The following is a 20,849-nucleotide window of genomic DNA, read 5'->3' on the forward strand; positions in this document are numbered from 1 at the left end:
GAAAGAGCCTGTCAGAGCCAATGCTTGCATAAAGCTCGTAAACATCCTCGTTTCTTTTCTCGGACCCCACTTCCTAATCAGTCTTCTATCTTGTACATCACTTTCTTCTTGTCGGAAGATCGCCTGTCCTATTCCCAATCCTACATCCACACCAACCCGTCGTCAAGATGGGCAAGGCTCCTAGTCAGGGTACTCGCCATCACGCACGAACAGCACCCTACCCAACAGCCACCCCAACTCCAACTACCCCATACGAGCCTCGCACACCTCCTCTAACCATCGATGACAAACCGACCAACTCAGCATGGCTGCCAAAGAACGATAGCCTCCTTCAACAACTCCGCTCACAAGGTCACAATTGGCAGTCCATTGCCAGTAACCACTTCCCGGACAAGACTCCTAATGCGTGTCGCAAGCGTTATGAGCGACTCATGGAGAGGAAAACCGCGGCTGACTCTTGGGATCATTCTAAGATGGAAGCACTCGGCAAGGCTTACCTTGAAGTGCGCGAGGAGATGTGGACCTTGCTTGCCAACAGAGTTAACGAAAAGTGGCAAACGGTCGAGTCCAAAGTACGATTGCAAACCATTCCCGTTGTGAGCCTAGAGACTGACATTGACTAGTTTGCTGACGGTGGCATCAGCCATGTCACAAAGGCTGGCAAGAGCGCCAGCCGTCGAGAACAACGAGCCAGCATCGGCCAGTTACCGGAGCTTGATCACGTCGACGCTCTCTACGGCGGACATATCTTCCGGTCACGTTCTCATTCAGATGACACCAGATCAGAGAAATTCCACGAGATACCCCTTGGCGGGGAGGTAAATCGCTCACCAGCTACCCTCAGCCGGAGTGGCCATGAGGACGAGAAATACGCACCTTACTCAGCGCACACCGAACATTCATCTCGCTTCCCCACCCCAACTCGCACTTTCAGCAATAGTACTTCATCATTTCCATCTCTTACGCCGACAATGACGGCACCGTCTATATTTCCGACTAATACTAGTCCAACTGTATCATCACAACCACCACTTGCTAATCTTTTATCGTCTGGACGGGACTCTTCAACCAAATTACCGAGCTTTGGCACCCACTTTGCAAACATGCCAAATATCATGCCGAGTACGCTGGCGAGTAGTCTACAAAGGCATCACTCCCCAGCAAACATGTCCGGAGGAATTCAGATCCCTGTGACAACTCATTAGAAGTTGTACAACGTTGTACCACCATTAATGGCGCTATCATGGGTATATTTGGGAAAGCATGAGCGGGAAGCGACTGTAACGATAAGACTCGATACGACTAATGTTCTCCTGGCGAACAGGAAAGCGCAATGCTTTCTGCTGGCTTGGAGCTGTACGATACTATTAAACTGTAACTATATCGCATTCGTTCTGGGAGGAGGGTATCAGACCCTGAGTTGTCACTTCCAACATAGAGCGATCTGTACGAATACTGTCTGCATAAAATGGGAACATTTACTGGCTCGCACACGATTTTTTCCATTTGCTATTCAGTACTATTGAGCAAATTCTCGTCACCAGGAAGGCCCGTGTGTTCGTATTTCACAGTTCGTATTCATGTTGCTCAGCAGAGACATACAGGAACGCAAAGACGGAGGCTCTTTTTGTGCCTTGTGTGTGCATGCATAAATCCCTCGAGCGCAGGGGCTGTCAATGCCGATGTTCCTGGTTCAGATCACGCCAGGGTCCACAGGAAGTCCTTCGGTTTGCAACCTTGTCTGAGCCGCAAAGCTATGAGCATGTGCCAAATGCACAAGCCAACGTTCAAAATAAGAGTATAAGACCCCTAAAGCTCAGACGAGGAAATGCCCCCAAATTGTCAAGAGATCGACATGCATGATGCTGTTGATATGAACGTTCGACCAAACAACAAATCGCGCATTATTATAATTATTGACAGTGGCTTTTTGTGGACTGTGATCTTACTGCATCAAGCTATTTCACATCGCACCTGCATATTCGTCCATCAGGTATGGGCGCTTAACCGTATTCAAACCCTCTGATTCGCCAATTGTTTTGTCTGTACTATCACCACTCCATGGTCACTGCGTTGCCCCACCTTTCCCTGTAGAAGTCGTCCACTTATCACATCCACGGGTAGGTATGAGTCCTTCCTGTTAACCCGATCTGTTGCCGTTCGTTGCTCAATTTCCGTACTTCGCAGTCTTCTCTTTCGTACTGTACTTGCTTCTCTGCCTACTGGCTGGCCCAGTACAACAATTCGCCTCTGCTTCATAGATTTCATCGCGAGTCTTCTCTACCGACACAATCTTTGCAGAATCGAGTCTGTTGACCAGGTCCCGATCTCATATACCTCCATAAATCTGTCATCCAACCTTTCGTGTATCCAAATCTGCAATTATACCAATCAAAATGCTCGCCTCAACAGCTCGCGCATCGCGCCCAAAACTGTCCCTTGCAGTTCCTCCTTCTTCAAATGTCGCCACAGCATCCACGATAAGCAGCACCCGAAGACCCGACCTGGCTTTAGCAGTGCCAGCAGCAGTGAGATCACCACTGCCACCCGCACGATCGCCACTCCCACCACCACGCGCACCAGTATTCAAGAGCTCGAAGAAGAACAAGAGAGTGCAATTCCGGGAGGAAGCCGACATCAAGTGCGTGACGCCTCTGCCCGAAGAGTGCTACGGCGACTTCGTCAAGATGAGCAGAGAAGAGCGACGGTGGGCTCTAGCTGCTACCAGTCCTGAGTGAACGATGACCGGAAGGCTAGAAGCTTGTGTCAGCCAATGACCGGTTGAGGGGACTGATTGACCTGTTGAACCAGCCACAGCAATAAGGACTATGATGACAAAGTCATGAAGTGACGAACATTTCGTATATAGCACTCGAGATTTCATGAAGCACGCCATTGGCACCCGAGACAGTTCACATTGCCGTCTTTCGTTGCTCAATGATTTGCTTGACGGTGCCCGAGACAGCTCGTCGATATTGTCTGAGTGAAAAGTCTTCGAGACTCTGGATGGCGTACTCAGGCGCATCAATCACTTGCACCCAACATTTACCCAGGGAAAGATTGCAAGAAGGATCGAGTTTAGTAAGACGCGCGAGTATGTCTTTCAGTCCGTCTGTCGTCAACGTGCCGGCCTGCCCGTGGTGTTCCTTTTGTGTCGACGCGCCATCTGTACGAAGTTCTGCCAGTCCTCGGTCTCGGAATACGTAGCATTCCCCCCAAAGCACCTCTAGTGACTGCAAGCCTTGTGCCTCTTTCAGAAAATCCAAGAGCCTCGTAAGATTATCTTCAAAGATTTGTCTATTCTGCATAGGACCTTCCCAATGGTATCCGTCCGAGTCGAAGAACCCTTGGTCGTTCAACGGCGCCCCCAGAATGTGATGCATCTGTAATTTAATAGCCAGCTTTTTGACATGTTTAATTACGAAAGTCATCCTCTCAAAGGCAGCTAGGGTTCTAGATGGACAGTCCTGCACCCATGACCCTCGTCCAAAGATTGCACTGGCGGACTCTTCTTGTACACGGTGATTGACATATAGAATAGGGTGGGTTGTCATCTCCACAGACATGAATTTATCCTCCCCATACTGTTCTACCGGTTCGTCCTGAACAAGCAGAGAGTAGATCTCAAGGCGAAGCTCCAGAGGCAGAGAAAAGAAAGATGTCATGTCAATGCAAATATTATTATTTCAACGCTTCATGTATTGGACAATACAAGGACAAAATAAGAGACAGCAGCTGTGAAGAGACAATTGGAGGGTACGGCGTTTGAAATAATTGCGGCGAATGCTGATATCATCAATTGGAATCGACTATCATACCGTCTTGCGCTTGACCATCCAGCTAGATAACAGCATTGTACTGTCGCAGGGTCTCGGTTCTCGCGACCACGGGCAGGAAGGACTGCGCGAGGCCGAGATCTTGGACAGAGAAGGCTCCAGGCCAACCAGCGCAGATCCCAAGAGGCTTCTGCTCGAGCTTTTACCAGGGGCAGCTCCTTTTTAGGCGACCATCTCCTTGCTGCTCCCTATTGGTGAACAGTTTAGGGTGCGGAGGGCGGAGCCACCAGGAGCTGACTTCCCTGAAAAGCCAAATGATATTGTTGTCAATTTTACATGGACCGAGGGGACCAACGTTACTGCTGACCAGTTTCGTGTCAAGATCCTAATGAATCTGTTTTATATACAGTGCCATGGACGAACATCTCAGACGTAGTTCACAATGGCTTCAAACAAATTCTACGGCCTGCTGGGCGTGTCCATACCTTTCGACCCCTCAAATCGCTTCACCACGTCCATAATACTTGCACCATTTGTGCTTGCCATCCTTCGCCTCGTCCTCTCCTTATACGCCTTTGTCACAATCTTTTTCATACTTGCATGGGACTGTACTCATGGACGACCTGATCGGGCGCGCCACTGGTTCTCGTACTTCACCAATCTTACATATTTTGGGCTGGCATTCTATTTTCTCTTTGCTGGTCTACATACCGTGACTTATGCTTTAAGAGGAAAGAGCTGGCTTAATAGATGGTCAAGACCTCTCCAAGCGGCACATTCGATCTTCTATACCACGATCGTGGTGTTTCCGCCGCTAGTCACAATTATCTTTTGGGTGGTTCTGTATAACGATAAATGGTTCAAGAATGACGAACAAGCATGGTCGAACGTAGGTCTAGCGCCTTGTCAAATCTGACATCGTCCCTAGCAAAGGCAGTATTAACAAGCGCGACAGATATCTCAGCACGGCCTCAATTCGCTTTATGCCCTCCTGGAGATCACCTTGCCCCGCACGAACGCGCCCCCGCCGCTTCACATGGTCTGTCTCATTCTACTTCTTGCTCTATATCTCGCATTGGCGTACATAAGTCATGCATCTGCAGGGTTTTACGTTTACACTTTTCTTGACCCATCAAAAGGGCAGGGCAAGGTTGTTGGGTACTGTTTTGGCATTTTAGCGGCAGCTTTAGTAATCTTTGGTGTTGTTTGGTGTTTGATTTGGTCCAGAGGATGGCTAGCAAGGCGCTTTGGTCTCGACTATGAGAGGGGCAAAAAGAGGCAGAGAATTGTGTCAGATGTGGGAGAAGTTCCTGTTATGGTTGAACTAAGGGAGCACGCGAAATGATATTATCGGAGAACGAGGGAGAAGAAGGCGGATAAGAAGGCAGCACCGTACTCAAAAGCTGAAAGGTAATGAAAGTGGTCGTCATTTGAAGGTCCAACCTCAATAGATAGAAAATAGGTTGATCTACGACCGACCATAAAATAATCGTAGACTACGGCCTATTCAAAAAGGCTATACAATCCGCTTACAAGCCGACTAAAGGTTTACATCTTTCTTACATGTTGCCTCTTTGATCTGAGGTGAAATATCAAGGATGAGCTTCTGCGTAAAAGGCGTTGTACCGCGTCTAGATCATACGCGTAAAGTGCTTCTACCATGATTGATCGATTGTAAAGTCAAATCTGAGATGGTAAGAGCTCGGCTTCATGGTGCTTGCGAGTGAAGAGGCTTCCAGTCTCAACTCGTTAGATGCTGGTAAGTTTGGGACGCCTACCTGCTTGAGTTAATTTCTCAAATTATCCAGCCGACTATGACCCCATCAACCACCTCAACGCTATCTTCTCGCAGCCGTCGACCCTTTCTTCCGTCTCGAGAGTATCGCTAGCCTTGGACACCTATCAAAATGATCTCGACCGCGAAATCGCCGCTGCGGTGAAACACCAAACCAATGCTGACGCCGAAGCCGTCAAACGGATACAAGATGCTGAATCAGACCTTCCTGAACTCTTCGAGAAAGTTGAGAATGTCAGCAGACGTGCCATGGAGACGGAGGAAGCGATCACAGACATGACAGCGGATATCAAAAGGCTCGATAACACGAAAAGAAATCTAACGCTATCAATGACGGCTTTGAAAAGACTCCAAATGCTCACGACCGCCTATGAGCAATTGAAGGGATTGAGTAGCTCTCGGCAATATAGGGAGTGCGCTCAGCTGCTGCAGGCTGTCATACAGCTCATGGCACACTTCAAATCCTATCGCTCTATAGACCAAATCGCTACCTTGAGTCGGAATGTATCAGATCTCCAAAGAGAGCTGCTCGAACAGGTGTGTGAAGATTTCGAAGTTACATTTGCAAAGGGCGAAATTGGACAAAAGAGATGGTCATTGGCAGAGGCATGCCAAGTCATGGAGGCATTAGGAGAAAACGCCCGGTCCAGACTGATTACGTGGTACTGCAACACTCAGCTTCGAGAGTACAGACAACTGTTCAGGGGCAGTGAAGAGGCGGGGTCCTTAGAAAACATTTCAATGAGGTATTCATGGTTCAAGAGATTGCTCAAGACCTATGACAGCGAGCATGCGCCCCTGTTTCCACAGTCATGGCGGGTTAGCGAGATCCTAGCAAACGCTTTTTGTGAAGGGACACGAGAAGACTTCAAGGGTATTCTTTCAAGGTTAGCAAGAAGGCCTGATGGTCAGACCATGGACGTTGAGCTGCTTCTCAAATGCCTTCAAGAGACTCTCGAATTCGAGCAGTTTCTGGAGAAAAGGTTCTTCAATGCTTCTCGTACTTCTATGGATACTGTCAGTTCGAGCGACGATAAGACGGCAATATTCAACCATGCCATTTCGGAGGCATTTGAGCCGCACTTGAACATATGGGTGGAGGCACAAGACAAACAGCTCTCTATGTTGATACCAAGATATAAGCAACAACCACTTCGCCCGCCGGAGGAGGAATTCAGCCCGGAAACAGTCCTCGCGTCCTCGACTGACCTGTTCAATTTTTATCGTTTGACTCTTTCGCAATGTGCGAGGCTTTCACCTGGTGCAAAGCTATTGGAGCTATCCAAAGTCTTCGCTAAGTATCTTGATCAGTATGCTCAGCAGATACTGTGGTATCATCTAAGCGAACGCCCGAGCGGTCAAACACCATCGAAAATACCTAATGTAGAAGACATGATTGTGGTCCTGAATACTGCAGACTATTGCTATAATACAAGCGTGCAACTTGACGAAAGAATCAAAGCTCGGATAGATGCTGAATTCAGATCAAGTGTCGATCTGCAGAGTCAAGGAGAAGCTTTTATGGGCATAGCTGCTGCAACAGTGCGTGCTTTGGTCCGTAAGGTCGAGCTTGAACTCGAACCGTCGTGGCGGGAAATGCGAAATACCGGCTGGAGCAAAATGGAAAATGTTACAGATCAAAGCTCTTATATCTCAGAGGCTATACGAGTAGTGAATATGCGAGCTGGTGAGATTTTAGCGTTGCTGCACAAACAGCAGTACACTCGGGCGTTCTGTGACAATGTTGTCGACATGGTATGCAATGCTTACCTCACTAATGTATTCCAGTGCAGGCCTGTAAATGAGGTTGGAGCAGAGCAGGTAAACATTCGTTACACTTCGAGTCTACTATCAGAGGGCTAATGAGCTATAGATGCTGCTCGATATCTATACCTTGAAAAAGTATTTCGAGGCCCTTCCTATGCTGAACAGTAATGTCAAGCAAGCTTCGACTGGATATATCAAGCGCGTCGGCCATTCAATGGCACGTATTGACCCAATTCTCAAGACTCTTCAAGTCCGCCCATCCCCCCCGGAAGCTCTCGTGCAGGCCTATCTTATCCATATTGCAGACAAATCAGACAGTAACTTCCGCAAGATTATTGAGCTCAAGGGGCTCAAGAAGCAGGACCAATCTCATCTCACGGAATTATTTCAAGCTCATCGCTCGAGTCCAAAACATGAGAATCTCCAGCAATCGTCGCCTGTACTCACCCCTTTGAGTTTGGGTACAAGCACCAGCTCCCATCTTTCCACAGGCATTGGATCACTAGGACAGGCAGCCAGTCTGAGCACTTCAAATCTTCCTGGCCGCTTTGATCCCACAAACTTTGGCAATGCTATCATGACTGCTGCCAGAGACGGTGTCGATAGGTTTGGAACCCCGGCATTAAGCTCCAGCACTTCAGGGACTCCCGCAGAGTCGAGGATTGCAAGTCCTCCGCCGCCTGCAAATCGACGAGCTTTGAGTCCAGATTCGCAGGCAAATTTGTCGACGGGGAACTTGAACGAAAACCTTAGGAATATCGGTAAATTCTTCAAAAGGGATATAGGTTTTGGAGGACGCTTTGGACGAAGTGATGAAGGGTGAAGAACAAGAGGGAATTGTTCAGGACTGTTCCGGGAACACAATATGCCTCCAATGCCATACACAAACCACGCTTTGCGGGGTACGAGGGCACCACCACGAGGCATGAAATCGCAGCCGGTAGGAACGCTCTGCCAATCAGGATTATCGTTACATGTCTAATTGCATGAGAAGAGCGCGCGTATGATTCTCTCCTCTTAAGGTGAGAGGCCTCCTAGAATTTGACACGTCAAAGGCTCGCTTTTAGAATTCAAGAATGCCATTATACTGAAGAACGCAAAAACGCAAAGGCCCTGTTCATGTTATGCTTGCATGCTCATTCAACTTGCTATTTGAAAAGTTTCCTACATGAGAGCAAATGCACGTCTAGTAATCTACCGCATGATCTATGTAACCTTACTTTCAAGTGTCCCAGGCCTTCGAGACCTGATGGCCTCCTTCTAGAAGGCAATAGTCGCTTTCCTTTCTGTCATCCAATCAGCTATGTCATCTCATTCCACCAGCCATCCTTCGCCAACGACTCGAGTAAGATAATGGGGTTCAGTGATTGCAGCGGTTGTAGAAGCAGTCGCCACAGTATTGCCCCCTAACGCCATTTCCCCATGCCGCATGCGTGAGCCGCAACAATAACACCTGGGCCGCGGGTCATGAAAGAGGGGACGGCTATAATGGCCGTAACTAGGGCCATAGTAGGGAGGTGGAGGCGGAGGCGGATAGTATGGCACGATCGGGCGGTCATGATAATGATTATGGACTTCTGGACCATCGTTGTAATGGTGATGGTGATGGTGCTTCTCTACCACCTGCGTCGACTGTGATGAAAAGTCTGTATGGGTTGGACGCCTGGTGATCTGGTTATCCCGATCCCGGGTCGTCGTGAGGGCGGTGGCGTTGGCACGCGAACGCGAACGCGAACTTTCACCAGACGTGTATGCGTCAGACCTATTACTCGAGCTCTCTTGGCGGGAGGAATCGCGTGGAGCATATTGGGTGTGTTTAGTCGTGAGGGCCGTGGCATTCGAGCGCGAATGTGAGTTTGTGCCAGATGTATAGGCATCAGACCTACTCGAGTTGCTAGGGTGGGAAGATTCGCGTTGGCTGCTTTGCTGGGGACGGACGGTCATGGACGATGATGAGCTGCGACCGGAGGTTCCATGGTCGTAATCTGTGCTGCGACTGGAAGGAGCCTGGCTGTCCCGGCTAGAATATTTTGTAGAAGTGCCCGAACGTGTGTTGGGGGCTTCAGAATGCCGAGATGAGGAGTGACTATCGCTATATGATTTCGATTGACTGTGGGAAGCGGTACTTGTCGAGCGTCTACTGACGTCTGTTTTGCGACTTCCGTGGTCTGCAGAGCTGTCGGCTGATGATCCTGATGACTTGTAGTGTTTTCCAGCGGGGCTGAGAGCTTTGTTGTTGTCGTATGGAACCATAGCATTTTGGGAAGACGTAGAAGATTTGGAAGGGTTGTACTTCTCTACAGTCCTCGACCCACCATCGTAGTGGGAACTTGACTTCCCCTGCTTAGATTCATGTTTTACCAGGGCCCCAGAATCGGTGTAGCGACTAGAGGAGCTGCCCCCTTGATGGGTCCTGCTATGAGAGTCCGACTGTTTGCTGCCCGAAGAACGTTCGTGCGAACCGCTGTCTGACTGAGCAGATTTGTACTCAAGCTTCTTTTGTGATTTTGGAGCTAGCTCTTCGACTCGTCTGTGACGAGCCACTTGCTTGTTCATATTTGTAGGTTGGTTAACTTGTGGATCACTGAAGTCAAAACCGTGAAAGTGAGAAAAGTAAGGACGAAGATCAGAGATTCTCAATCCTCTCTAGGGATTCAAATTGATAGACTCGAAATTTTTGGAAGATGAATGAATTGTAGAGAAGAAAGAAGGGCGGAGAGAATACGTTATATACCTGGCCATAACAGGCCTCACCGAAGATTGAGGTTGCACATGCTGTTCAGTGTCTTACAATCAGTGCCGATACTGCGGTGCATGTGATAGTTCCTATGAGCATCATCACGCAGGAAGGGCCGCTCTTGAAGTCTTACAACAGGATTCTGCCACGGCTATGCGGAGTACCACAGTTGTATTCTGGCCGCTCTCCTAGATTGTTGGTGCACATGGTAAGACCACAGAACATGAAATATTTTCGAAGGTGAGCCGGGACCATGGAACATCCGAACGAAATTACTAGCAGGCCAAGCGACTACCTTTCTTTGCTAACTATACGGATGATAAAACGTGCATGCAACATGTTCCACAAAGGAAAAAGGCTTGTTTAGCAGCGTCCCAGGGCCATTCCAGCCCACAAAATGCAGGCATAACGCAGATAGTGCGATTTGAAGAGAATACTGATATATTAGGAGACGATGAGAATAATTGCTGAAAGTCCGTGCCTGCCTATGCATCGAATGACATTGGATCTCGCCTGGTGCAATGCATATGCATCTTCGCAGCAAGCCGCCAAGACCACGTCCATCGTGAGGAGCGATCTAGTGAAGTTCAAACGACGGGGCCTACATCCTGAGCCTACCTCGACTGGTCAGTCTTACTCCGTTCCGTATTAGATCATAGATCATGTTGTTTTGTTGCAGATGGTGTGTTTGTCGTCACCAGCTCCGACACCGGGCCAACAAAAGGGTTTACAGCTGCGCCGTCGTTACTAAGGAAGCTTAGGGCGTGAGAGATCGGTCTTATTAACGGTTCACATGAGCAGACAAAGGCAACCTAAGGTAACACGGGCATTCGTGATTTGAGCGTAGGACATGCCAAGAGGCGCCATTGGAAGGAGTCACATCATTCGCTGCCCCTCCAACGTCATGCGGTCTGGGCATGGAAAATGTCGACAAATACCCTCGACAAATACTCCATAGCCCGTACCAAGCAAAACAGCTCTTCTTAAAGCCTTTCGCACTCCAAGAATTTCTCTTCTCACTTATCAACTCACTGCTCATTCCACTTCTTCACTAAGACATTTTGTACGACCTGACTCTACAGAAATCTTAAATTAGAATGTCAGAAAATATTCATTCCACTGGTCGCGGTGGCGCAGGCAACATCACAAACGACACACATACTTACGTCGATGGCGGGATCGTTCGGGAGGGAGAAGTCGGCGACCAAGGTGATGGCGCATACTCCGCGGGCCGCGGAGGAGCTGGCAATATCAACTCCCCCAATGTCAAGCCTGTCAAAGGTCAAGCTGGCGACGCGGATGTCGTGCCCGAAACAGCCATCAGACATCCGGGGGAAGGGCCAGGCTATGAGAACTATCATACGGGCGTAAGCGTGGCATCAAATTGGTGTGTCATTGGATCAGCTAATAAGGCTGGCAGAGAGGCGGACAAGGCAACGTCCACAAGGATGATACCGACAACAAAGAAAGTCTGATCGACAAGGTGAAAGACAAAGTTTTGCACCACAAGAAGGAGGAATCCTAGGATGAGCATTTGGGTGGCTGCCGTCTGTTTCTGTTCGGAGATATTGCGAAAAATTCCCCATGCCCGAATAATATGATGTGCTTCCGGGCTTCGTCATTAGTCGAGAAAGTGCATGTAGCTTGTACAAGACCTAGCTCAGCTGTAATGTTTCTTGTCACAAACCATCTCATCGCGCGCCTGATTTGCTGGTGGGAAGAATTGATGAATCTCGTTGGCGGATACACTTCAAGTCCTTGTTTGAGCTTGTTGCGTGCATGACATGCTTGAGTCATTTATTGACATTTCTGGAGACTCTAGGAATCTTGCATGACCAGCCCCCAAAACAGCATATGGATGCCCATACCGATAGAGAGTTTAGTCGCACTCACGCCCGGTTCTGGTTAACACCGCAAGATATGGCACGCGGCGTCGCCGTCTGCTCGGCATCTTTCTTCCTTTCTCAGCTAACCCAGGACAGACCAAATTTACGCATTTCAACTGCCAGCTGGAACAGATAATCCAAACTTTCTGCTTGCGTCTTGGCCTTGTGCACATTATCTCCCCATACATAGACACCGTGTCTTCTGACCAGAACAGCATAAGTGTCAGGGTAGTGGTCCATCGCAGTCTCTAAGCTTGTTGTCAGATCTTCCTCGTGGGCAGTATTCTCAATGATGGGGATCTGGAGTCGATCATAATACCCGAGCATGCCTTGCTTGCCTCTGCCTTTTGGTATACCTTTGATTTGCTCGATTTGTTCTATTTCAAAACATCGATCGGCCACTTGCTCGCCAACTTCTTTGGCGTCTCTTTCAACTAACAAGGTGACGAGAACGGCTGCCTGAGAATGGGTGTGAATGCAGCATCCTGCTCCGCGGTCGAAAGCGGCAAGAAACAAAGGGGTACAAGCAGATGGTTTCAGTACCGGAGGCTTACGCAAGTAAGAGCGAGTTGCATATTCAAGTACGAAGATATCGTGAGGTTGCATTAATTCCTTCTGTACGCCAGATGGAGCAATAAAGATGTATGGTCCTCGTCGGATGGACATTCCGCCACCAGTCCCGGTGACCCAGCCCAGGGTGTAGAAAGTACGGCAAAGTGCACAGATGTGATTTGCAGGATGAGTTAAATCCTCAGATGAGATAAGATGATCGTTGTTCCTTCCATGTGCAACATCCTGGCTGCCCATCATTCTTTGTGAACAGACGACTCAGCCACTGGCTAGCAGACTCGATAGAAGCGGAGCTGCCGACCACACTGTAAGCGCAGACTGAAGAATACTCCAAATACAGTCATTGGCGGATAAAGATCAAACACACGCAAGTGTGTTCGAGAGTAGGTGACAACTTCGGTCGTTGCAGTTGGAAATAGCACCAGATCAGCCGCCCGTGCAGCCTAGCCGTATCAAGAAGGACGGAAACAAGTCCGCTAGAGAATTTGTGGAAGAAGCTCCAATTGACATCTGGCTTCTCGGAAAACATTGCATAAAGAGCCGCGCCACAACAGTGTCCTCTTCACCCCATTTGTATTCCCCTTTCACAGTTATTTTGCCTTTCACAACACCATCCTTTTCTTGCCCCATTCTTTCGTTTTTGCGAGACCGCCAATATGCGTCTCAACGGAGCGTTAGCAGCGGGCCTTTACTCCTCCGCGTTACTTATTGGGAATGCCTGGGCAGATGACGCTGAAGAGCCCGAATCTTCTTCAACTACCGTAGAGGAGACTACGACTTCTTCTGTCATCGAAAGGCCAACTTTCACGGTTTGTCGTCTCCACCAAAAGATTCCTAAATGTGAGCTAATTGTCTTCCAGCCCACTGACCTTAAAGCGCCGTTCCTCGAGCAATTCACATCGGGTTGGGACTCGCGGTGGAAGGCCTCACACGCTAAGAAAGAGGACTCGAAGACCACCGAAGACTGGGCCTATGTAGGTGAATGGTCTGTCGAGGAACCATCTGTCTTCAAAGGAATCGAGGAAGACAAAGGCCTTGTTGTAAAGAACGCAGCAGCACATCACGCGATCTCGGCCAAATTTCCCAAGAAGATCGACAATAAGGGCAAAACGTTAGTCGTCCAGTACGAGGTTAAGCTTCAGAGTAGGTTGCAAAGTGTCTAGTGCTACACAAGGGCTGGCTGATCGTTGGGTCCAGATGGTTTGGAATGTGGTGGAGCTTACATGAAGCTCCTGCAAGACAACAAGAAACTGGCATCTGATGAATTCTCAAACGCCTCCCCATATATCATTATGTTTGGTCCGGACAAATGTGGTTCTACGAATAAGGTAAATATAAATGAGTGCGCTTAGACTTGATGTGTGCCTAACGTATCCTAGGTCCACTTCATCTTCCGACACAAGAACCCAAAGACTGGCGAATATGAGGAGAAGCATCTCAAGAGCGCCCCGATGTCTCGGGTTGTCAAGACCACAGCTCTCTACACCCTCATTGTCGAACCGGACAACACCTTCGAGATCTTGATTGATGGCGAGTCGTCGAAGAAGGGCAGTCTTTTAGAAGACTTTTCGCCCTCGGTGAATCCTGAAAAGGAAATAGATGACGCAAAGGACACCAAGCCCGACGACTGGGTCGATGAAGCGAGAATTCCTGACCCTGACGCCAAGAAACCAGAGGATTGGGATGAGGAAGCTCCATTTGAAGTTCCTGACGAAGAAGCCACGAAGCCCGATGATTGGCTCGACGATGAACCAGCAACAATACCAGATCCGGAAGCTGAGAAGCCTGAGGATTGGGATGACGAGGAAGATGGTGACTGGATTCCTCCAACCGTACCCAATCCTAAGTGTGAAGAGGCTTCTGGTTGTGGGAAGTGGGAGCGACCATCCAAGCGCAATCCAGATTACAAAGGCAAATGGACTCCAGAATATATCGACAACCCAGCATACAAAGGTGTTTGGAAGCCAAGGAAGATCGCCAATCCTGACTATTTCGAAGATAAGACGCCTTCCAAATTCGAACCTATGGGGGCTGTGAGTGATTATCACCTCTAATGATCCACCAGGCTAACCATACTTCAGATTGGCTTCGAAATTTGGACGATGCAGAACGACATTCTCTTCGATAACATCTACATCGGACACTCCGTGGAAGATGCGACTAAATTCAAGAATTCGACTTTTGATATCAAGCAGAAGATTGAAAAAGCCGAAGAGGACGCTGCGAAACCGAAACCAGCTGACATACCCAAAGCAGCAGGAGAGATCAACTTCAAGGAAGACCCTGTGACCTACATCCGCGAAAAAGTGGACTTATTCTACGAGCTTGCCAAGGAAGACCCGGTCGAAGCCATTAAGACACTTCCAGAAGTCGCTGGTGGCATTGGCGCTCTCGCGGTGACTGTCATTGTCTTAATCGTCAGTATTGCTACGGCTGCTACGAAAGGAGCACCACCGCAAGCTAAGAAGGCGATCGAGAAAACCAAAGGGGCTGCTGTGGACGCAAAGGACCAGGTAGTGGACGCCACCACAACTAGCGCCGAAAAGATTCAGGCCGAGGTGAACAGGAGGACTACGAGGTCCACGGGACCTGCAGAGTAAGATAAGAGGATCTCAGAAGATAGGTTGCAAAATATGAGAAAGACGGAAGATAGTAGGTAGCAGCCACGGGAAAGTGAGCAAAGCAACTTGAGCTTGCCGCTAGAAGAGACATTTACAGAGATCTATGCTTGGTGAAACTTGTTTTTTAAAGTCAGAATGCGTGAAAAGCTTGAAGCATAAAGCATTGCAACTTTCAGTGCCCTCTGGTTTTTCCCTTTCTACGCGGATAGTTGACTGTCATGGCAAAGAAGCTAAAGATTTGGGTATCTTTATGTGGCGCCGCTAGCCTTGAGGCGCCTCAGGTACCCGGCAAGGCCCCGGACGCCGGGGACTCCGCAGGCTAGAATTCCCCGCATTCCATGTGCCCTGCGGAAGGGGGCTATCTACGTAATGACAAAGCCTGAGAGATCATGACTGTGGATTTCCGCCCTTTTCTCTTGGAGGTGTATCATCTCACCGAAGATGCAGAGACTATCCAGCGCCGTCTCACGTAAAGCGGCGTTAACAACCAAACGGCCAATATTTTGCACCCCTTCTTCGACCCCCGCCCGCAAATCCTGGGCACGAATCCCACCCTTTCACCAACGAGGCCTTACAACAAGCGTTGCAGCAACCGTCGGCGACCCAAAAGCTTACCCAAAGAGTCATGCCACAAAAGCCTCACCTTACAAGACCCAAAACTTCCTCAACAACTGCTTCGTTGAGTCGAAAGCCAAGGCTTGGATAGATTTGAATGACCCAGCTACAAACAGAATCGTTACCCATGTCCCTCAGAGTACTGACGTAGAGCTCAAGGATGCGGTCAGAAGCGCTCAAAATGCTTTCTATACATGGAGGGCTACAAGTCTACTGCATAGACAGCAGATTATGTTCAAGTTTGTCGCGCTGATACGGCAGCATTGGGATAGATTGGCGGCGAGCATCACTCTAGAGCAAGGGAAGACCTTCGCTGATGCCAAAGGCGATGTTCTGAGGGGTCTTCAAGTAGCTGAGACGGTATGTCGGGATCACGACCCAGATGACTGGCGAAGTACTCGAGGTAGCAAAAGACATGGAAACACGGAGCTATAGAGAACCGTTGGGAGTAGTGGCTGCTATTTGTCCATTCAGTGAGTATAATACTCTATGTTAGACACCTGCGGATGTTGATATATGGTACAGACTTTCCGGCAATGATACCACTTTGGTCGATACCAATTGCCACTATCACAGGGAATACGTTGATATTAAAGCCCTCAGAACGTGATCCTGGCGCTGCAATGATCTTGGCTGAGCTTTCGAGGGAGGCAGGCTACCCGGATGGCGTCATCAATGTTATCCATGGCTCGTCAAAGGCTGTTGACTTCATCATTGATGAGCCAGCTATCAAAGCAATCAGCTTTGTTGGTAGCAACAAGGCAGGCGAGTACATCTACACTCGAGGCTCTGCCAACGGCAAACGTGTTCAGGCCAACTTAGGGGCAAAGAATCATGCCGCAGTATTACCTGATTGCGATAAGAATCATGCTCTAAATGCAATAGCTGGCGCAGCCTTTGGTGCTGCTGGACAGCGCTGTATGGCTCTTAGCGCTCTCGTCATGGTTGGACAAACGATTCAATGGCTTCCAGAACTTGCAGAGAAAGCCAGAGGACTGAATGTAAATGGAGGCTTTGAGGAAGGAGCCGACCTAGGGCCTCTCATTAGCCCTCAAAGTCGTGAAAGAATAGAAGGTCTTATTGCTTCTGCTGAGAAAGAGGGTGCCACTATCCTATTAGATGGCAGAGGCTACAGACCCGAAAAGTATCCTGACGGAAACTGGGTATGTCTCTAAGCTTCGATTACGACGTATTCCTAACATAATCATAGCTAGGGCCCACGATTATTACAGATGTCAAACCTCATATGACATGCTACACTCAGGAGATCTTCGGACCAGTCCTTGTCTGCCTTTCTGCGTCAAGTTTGTCTGATGCAATAAATCTCATAAACACTAACGAGTATGGTAATGGGGTTGCAGTCTTCACTCGTTCTGGTTCATCTGCAACGCGCTTTCAGAAGGATGTCGAGGCAGGTCAAGTCGGCATTAATGTTCCCATACCAGTCCCGCTTCCTATGTTTTCCTTTACTGGAAACAAGAAAAGTGTCGCTGGTGGAGGGGCGAACAACTTCTACGGCAAGAGTGGTATCAACTTTTACACGCAGACAAAGACTGTCACTAGTCTTTGGAGAGGTGAAGACGCTATTGAAGGCAAGGCTGGAGTCAACATGCCGACTCATAACTGAAGCATAAGGAACGACCCTCTATTCCTACCTTTGAGAATCACGCAGTGGTTGACGTTCTTTAATCAAAGGTAAAATGCCGGGTACAGCGAACGATTTGAACAGCATCTGCAAGTTTTGACCACCCCCTTGAATTTGGATGCTATGTGGAGTCTTGCTACGATTCATGGTCGAATTTTGACGACCGAAGTATTCCCAGGCCTTGCACGACAAACAAGGTTCCAGATGCGAAAAGTCCTTCATTTGAACAGTGGCATGTATCAGTAAAAGCCACATCTTCGATTCAAATGATACTTGAGGCACAAATTGGATTAAGCTTGGCTACATTCCTACAAATACACCCCCGCAGGCTTTGATGTTTGGATGATGCTCTTGATAGGGAAGCTGTCTGGAATATAACCTGCTCGGTATCATTCTAGACTTCGGGCATGACTCTTACGCTTGCACTCGTTCTAGCTTTGCAATAAGGTCTCCTAAGAATACAGTGAGAACGTGGAAGATTTACGGTGATATGTATGTATCGAAAAGCTTACACTTGTTACACAGGGGATAGCTGTGAGTGAAGCAGAGATTATTAGTACGTACACGTTGTTTCACAGCTAAGTTTCCATTGACTTTTTCTTAGCAAACACCCTGTTAAGATCATCTAGCCATTGATTACGAACGTAGAGCTGAACTCAGCCTATCGAAAGTCGCACAATAGCTTGTACAAACAATAAAGGCTAGAAATCTGGAACGAAGACTCTTTTGATTATCTCTTGAGCGACTAATAAAAAACTTTCTCTTGTATAAAATATGTTGCAATAAGTTTCATGTTTCTCCCCAGCTTCGTCCTTCACGAGTCGCGCCTGCCAATTTCAATCTTTTTCCGCTACGTGCGATTCGGACTTTCGACGCGGGAGTTCTGGTGGATGATCCTTCACTCCAGTGCAGGGGCGGCTCTACTTTCATATCACACTGACGGTGCTTGTTATCAACCAGACCGTATGAGCGATCTGAATCTCAGGGAATGACGATTGAATCACGCTGCTTCCGTGATCGGCAACCTGGTCCTTCGTCTGATGATAATGGGAGTACGCAGACAAAAACCTTGCGTCTTTTGCATGACTACCGGCTACTCTGCACTGTTCCAAGACCCTCTGCAACTCATATCCCTCCCAAAAAAATAACACAATACTCCTCCCTGCTCGCCCTTCCCATGGGACTCCTCCGTCTGATACTCCGCTACGTGCTCGTCCGTCGATCCCCGCTCGCGCTCGGTACTACCTTACTTGTCCCTAATCCCAACAGCAAATTCTTAGACGTGTTCACTTCCATTCTCCGCGCCTGCCACGAAACCTACCACATCAGTCTCCCCATCCTTTACGGCGAAAATTTCATTACAACCAGCACGCCTTCGAGCTCAAAACATTTCGACGCTCTCCTCCAGGCTCTGCCCGTGAAGCACCGTCAATTTCTCCGGCATATTCGCCTTGAGATTGATTGGGGAGACGAGCTATGGGCACACTTGCCCCTTGTCTCGAAGGGGCTGCAGGATCTCCAATTATTGCGGAACCTGGAAATAGATATTGTGGCATCTCATGCCCTAGAGGACGTGAGGGTGCGAATGAGGAGGGAAGGTAAGGTGGTAGACAGGATGGTGGAGATTGAGAGGAAGATCCTGAAGGATATGGTTGGGGGGCTGAAAGGGCTGAAGGTGTTTAAGTTGAGAGGGTTCGTGGACGGGGATTTTGCGGGGAAATTAGAAAGAGTGGTGTGTGAGAGAAGGCGATGATTGATTAGTAGCCGTTCAATTGTTTGGTGACAAACAATTTGGCTGGGAGTTGGAGCGGCAGCCTGCATTTGGATGGCTGGATGTGACGCATGGGACAATTGGTTCTGATCGGTTGGTCCTGGATGACACTTGGAGTTCAAGGGAGCGTAGAGCATTCTTGACGCGAACGCCCTTGATCAGAAAAAGTCAGGGGAAAGCAGAAGGATGAAGGCAGACTAAGATTGAAAAATTGGCGAAAAGTATCTACCTAATACAGTACAATATATCAGTAGACTATGCCGCCGCTGATGCACCAGTAATGATATCAACCAATTCGTTTGTAATGACGGCTTGCCGGGTTCGATTGTAAAGGATAGAATATCTGCTGATCATGTCGCCAGCGTTTTTCGAAGCGTTCTAATGGGTTCAGTATGGAGCATGGGTCATGAAGGGTTTGTATACTACTCACATCCATCGCATTCCGTCGTGCAGACTGCTCGCATGCGTGGCCCTCTGCGAGAGCCCAGTACAAGGAATTGGCAAGTGCATATTCTTTCAAATTTGCCAGGACTTCATCATCGATTTCGAAAGCGGCAAAGTTTGCTATGGGTGGGGTCAGTAAAAGAACCAGTGAAGGATGGAAATCACAAACGGGAGTTTTTGATGGCTTCTTCCGAGAACGCCTCGATTGGCTCAGGAGAGTAACTCTGTGCGTTGACAAATTGGTTATATAGTATTTTAATTGAAGCATAGTCCTCTGGAAGTAAAGAAATTTGGTCGGCGATAGCCTGAGCATCCGCAAATGTAGGAACATCTCTTCCCACGCCTGCGAAGCTGAGCACGAGGTTCTTTCCCGTAGCTCTAGATAGCTGGGCCTTGGACTTCTCCCCTATCACGACAATGTCCGAGTCCGACTTAGCTTCTACCATAGCGCGTGTAGCTTTTGAAAGACCTGAATGAATACCACCGCAAAGACCCTTATCTGAGCTGCAGACGACGATGAGTGTTTTCCGGTTCTCTAAACTTTCAGCTTTCGTCTCCGCCTTTTCAAACACTGTGTTTGAAGATTTTCCATAGGATCGAGACTCGGTCATCGCCTTTTGAGCACGCGTAAGCTTGGTGGAGGCGACAATTTTCATAGTCTTGGTAATCTTTTCAATGTTGCGGATTGATTTGAGGCGGCCTTCGATTTCACGGAGAGTCGCATAGTTGGCTGAGTTGATGACAACAGGCCTGGAAGATGAAGCGTCAGCGCGAGTCACGCCGTACAAATTTGTTGTCAGCCCCTCGCAAGGGACTTCGAAGGACTATTCTCTGTGAACATTCTTGAGGATAGTGCTACTCACCGAACAGCAGCAGCAGTTGTGCCATTAAGGACTGGCCGAGCAGCCCGCGAGATGATAGCGGCCATTGCGGCGACCTATTGAGGCTCTCTTAAACTTGGCCCCTGAGCTTTTCGTTATCATTCAATGCCCTCCTGCGCGCGGGAGAATTGAAGTGAGAGCTTGAAGTGAAGTCTGATCGGCTTCTGAGCCTACGAAGCTAATCCCAATTAAGCCTGTGCCAAGGATCCTCACGCTCTATCCGCGATTCAAATTCACCTGCAACACTCTCTATTGTCCTGCAACATCCCGGCGATTCAATAGCAAGCTGGAACCGTCTTTCACCACCTTGAGCGACTAAATCCTGTCTTTTAATGCTGTCT

General features: G+C 48.6%; 9 protein-coding genes across 9 annotated transcripts; 6 read left to right on the forward strand and 3 right to left on the reverse strand.

Annotated features, from left to right (window-relative positions):
* Positions 1–167: 167 nt before the first annotated feature.
* On the forward strand, positions 168–623 carry KY384_008411 (uncharacterized protein; the record flags this gene model as incomplete). The annotated part of the gene is made up of 1 exon (XM_044816900.1): positions 168–623. The coding sequence occupies one exon, from the start codon at positions 168–170 to the stop codon at positions 621–623; it is 456 nt and encodes a 151-aa protein (XP_044666265.1).
* Positions 624–2,912: 2,289 nt separating this feature from the next.
* On the reverse strand, positions 2,913–3,665 carry KY384_008412 (uncharacterized protein; the record flags this gene model as incomplete). Its single annotated transcript, XM_044816901.1, has 1 exon — positions 2,913–3,665. One exon carries the CDS (start codon positions 3,663–3,665, stop codon positions 2,913–2,915), a length of 753 nt encoding a protein of 250 aa, XP_044666266.1.
* A 1,821-nt stretch (positions 3,666–5,486) lies between these two features.
* On the forward strand, positions 5,487–8,161 carry KY384_008413 (uncharacterized protein; the record flags this gene model as incomplete). The annotated part of the gene is made up of 3 exons (XM_044816902.1): positions 5,487–5,535; positions 5,585–7,326; positions 7,445–8,161. The coding sequence occupies 3 exons, from the start codon at positions 5,487–5,489 to the stop codon at positions 8,159–8,161; spliced, it is 2,508 nt and encodes an 835-aa protein (XP_044666267.1).
* A 3,011-nt stretch (positions 8,162–11,172) lies between these two features.
* KY384_008414 (uncharacterized protein) lies at positions 11,173–11,600 on the forward strand (the record flags this gene model as incomplete). Its single annotated transcript, XM_044816903.1, has 2 exons — positions 11,173–11,442; positions 11,496–11,600. The coding sequence occupies 2 exons, from the start codon at positions 11,173–11,175 to the stop codon at positions 11,598–11,600; spliced, it is 375 nt and encodes a 124-aa protein (XP_044666268.1).
* A 439-nt stretch (positions 11,601–12,039) lies between these two features.
* Positions 12,040–12,771, reverse strand: MDE1 (Methylthioribulose-1-phosphate dehydratase; the record flags this gene model as incomplete). The annotated part of the gene is made up of 1 exon (XM_044816904.1): positions 12,040–12,771. One exon carries the CDS (start codon positions 12,769–12,771, stop codon positions 12,040–12,042), a length of 732 nt encoding a protein of 243 aa, XP_044666269.1.
* Positions 12,772–13,187: 416 nt separating this feature from the next.
* On the forward strand, positions 13,188–15,131 carry KY384_008416 (uncharacterized protein; the record flags this gene model as incomplete). The annotated part of the gene is made up of 5 exons (XM_044816905.1): positions 13,188–13,340; positions 13,392–13,674; positions 13,729–13,859; positions 13,911–14,564; positions 14,613–15,131. 5 exons carry the CDS (start codon positions 13,188–13,190, stop codon positions 15,129–15,131), a joined length of 1,740 nt encoding a protein of 579 aa, XP_044666270.1.
* Positions 15,132–15,593: 462 nt separating this feature from the next.
* KY384_008417 (uncharacterized protein) lies at positions 15,594–17,394 on the forward strand (the record flags this gene model as incomplete). Its single annotated transcript, XM_044816906.1, has 4 exons — positions 15,594–16,127; positions 16,171–16,240; positions 16,293–16,930; positions 16,978–17,394. 4 exons carry the CDS (start codon positions 15,594–15,596, stop codon positions 17,392–17,394), a joined length of 1,659 nt encoding a protein of 552 aa, XP_044666271.1.
* A 1,195-nt stretch (positions 17,395–18,589) lies between these two features.
* Positions 18,590–19,165, forward strand: KY384_008418 (uncharacterized protein; the record flags this gene model as incomplete). Its single annotated transcript, XM_044816907.1, has 1 exon — positions 18,590–19,165. The coding sequence occupies one exon, from the start codon at positions 18,590–18,592 to the stop codon at positions 19,163–19,165; it is 576 nt and encodes a 191-aa protein (XP_044666272.1).
* Positions 19,166–19,438: 273 nt separating this feature from the next.
* On the reverse strand, positions 19,439–20,555 carry KY384_008419 (uncharacterized protein; the record flags this gene model as incomplete). Its single annotated transcript, XM_044816908.1, has 4 exons — positions 19,439–19,561; positions 19,614–19,747; positions 19,797–20,377; positions 20,491–20,555. The coding sequence occupies 4 exons, from the start codon at positions 20,553–20,555 to the stop codon at positions 19,439–19,441; spliced, it is 903 nt and encodes a 300-aa protein (XP_044666273.1).
* Positions 20,556–20,849: the final 294 nt, after the last annotated feature.

The sequence above is a fragment of the Bacidia gigantensis genome (assembly GCF_019456465.1).
Source record: "Bacidia gigantensis strain McMullin 20006 chromosome Unknown contig_295, whole genome shotgun sequence".
Taxonomy (NCBI): Eukaryota; Fungi; Ascomycota; class Lecanoromycetes; order Lecanorales; family Ramalinaceae; genus Bacidia; species Bacidia gigantensis.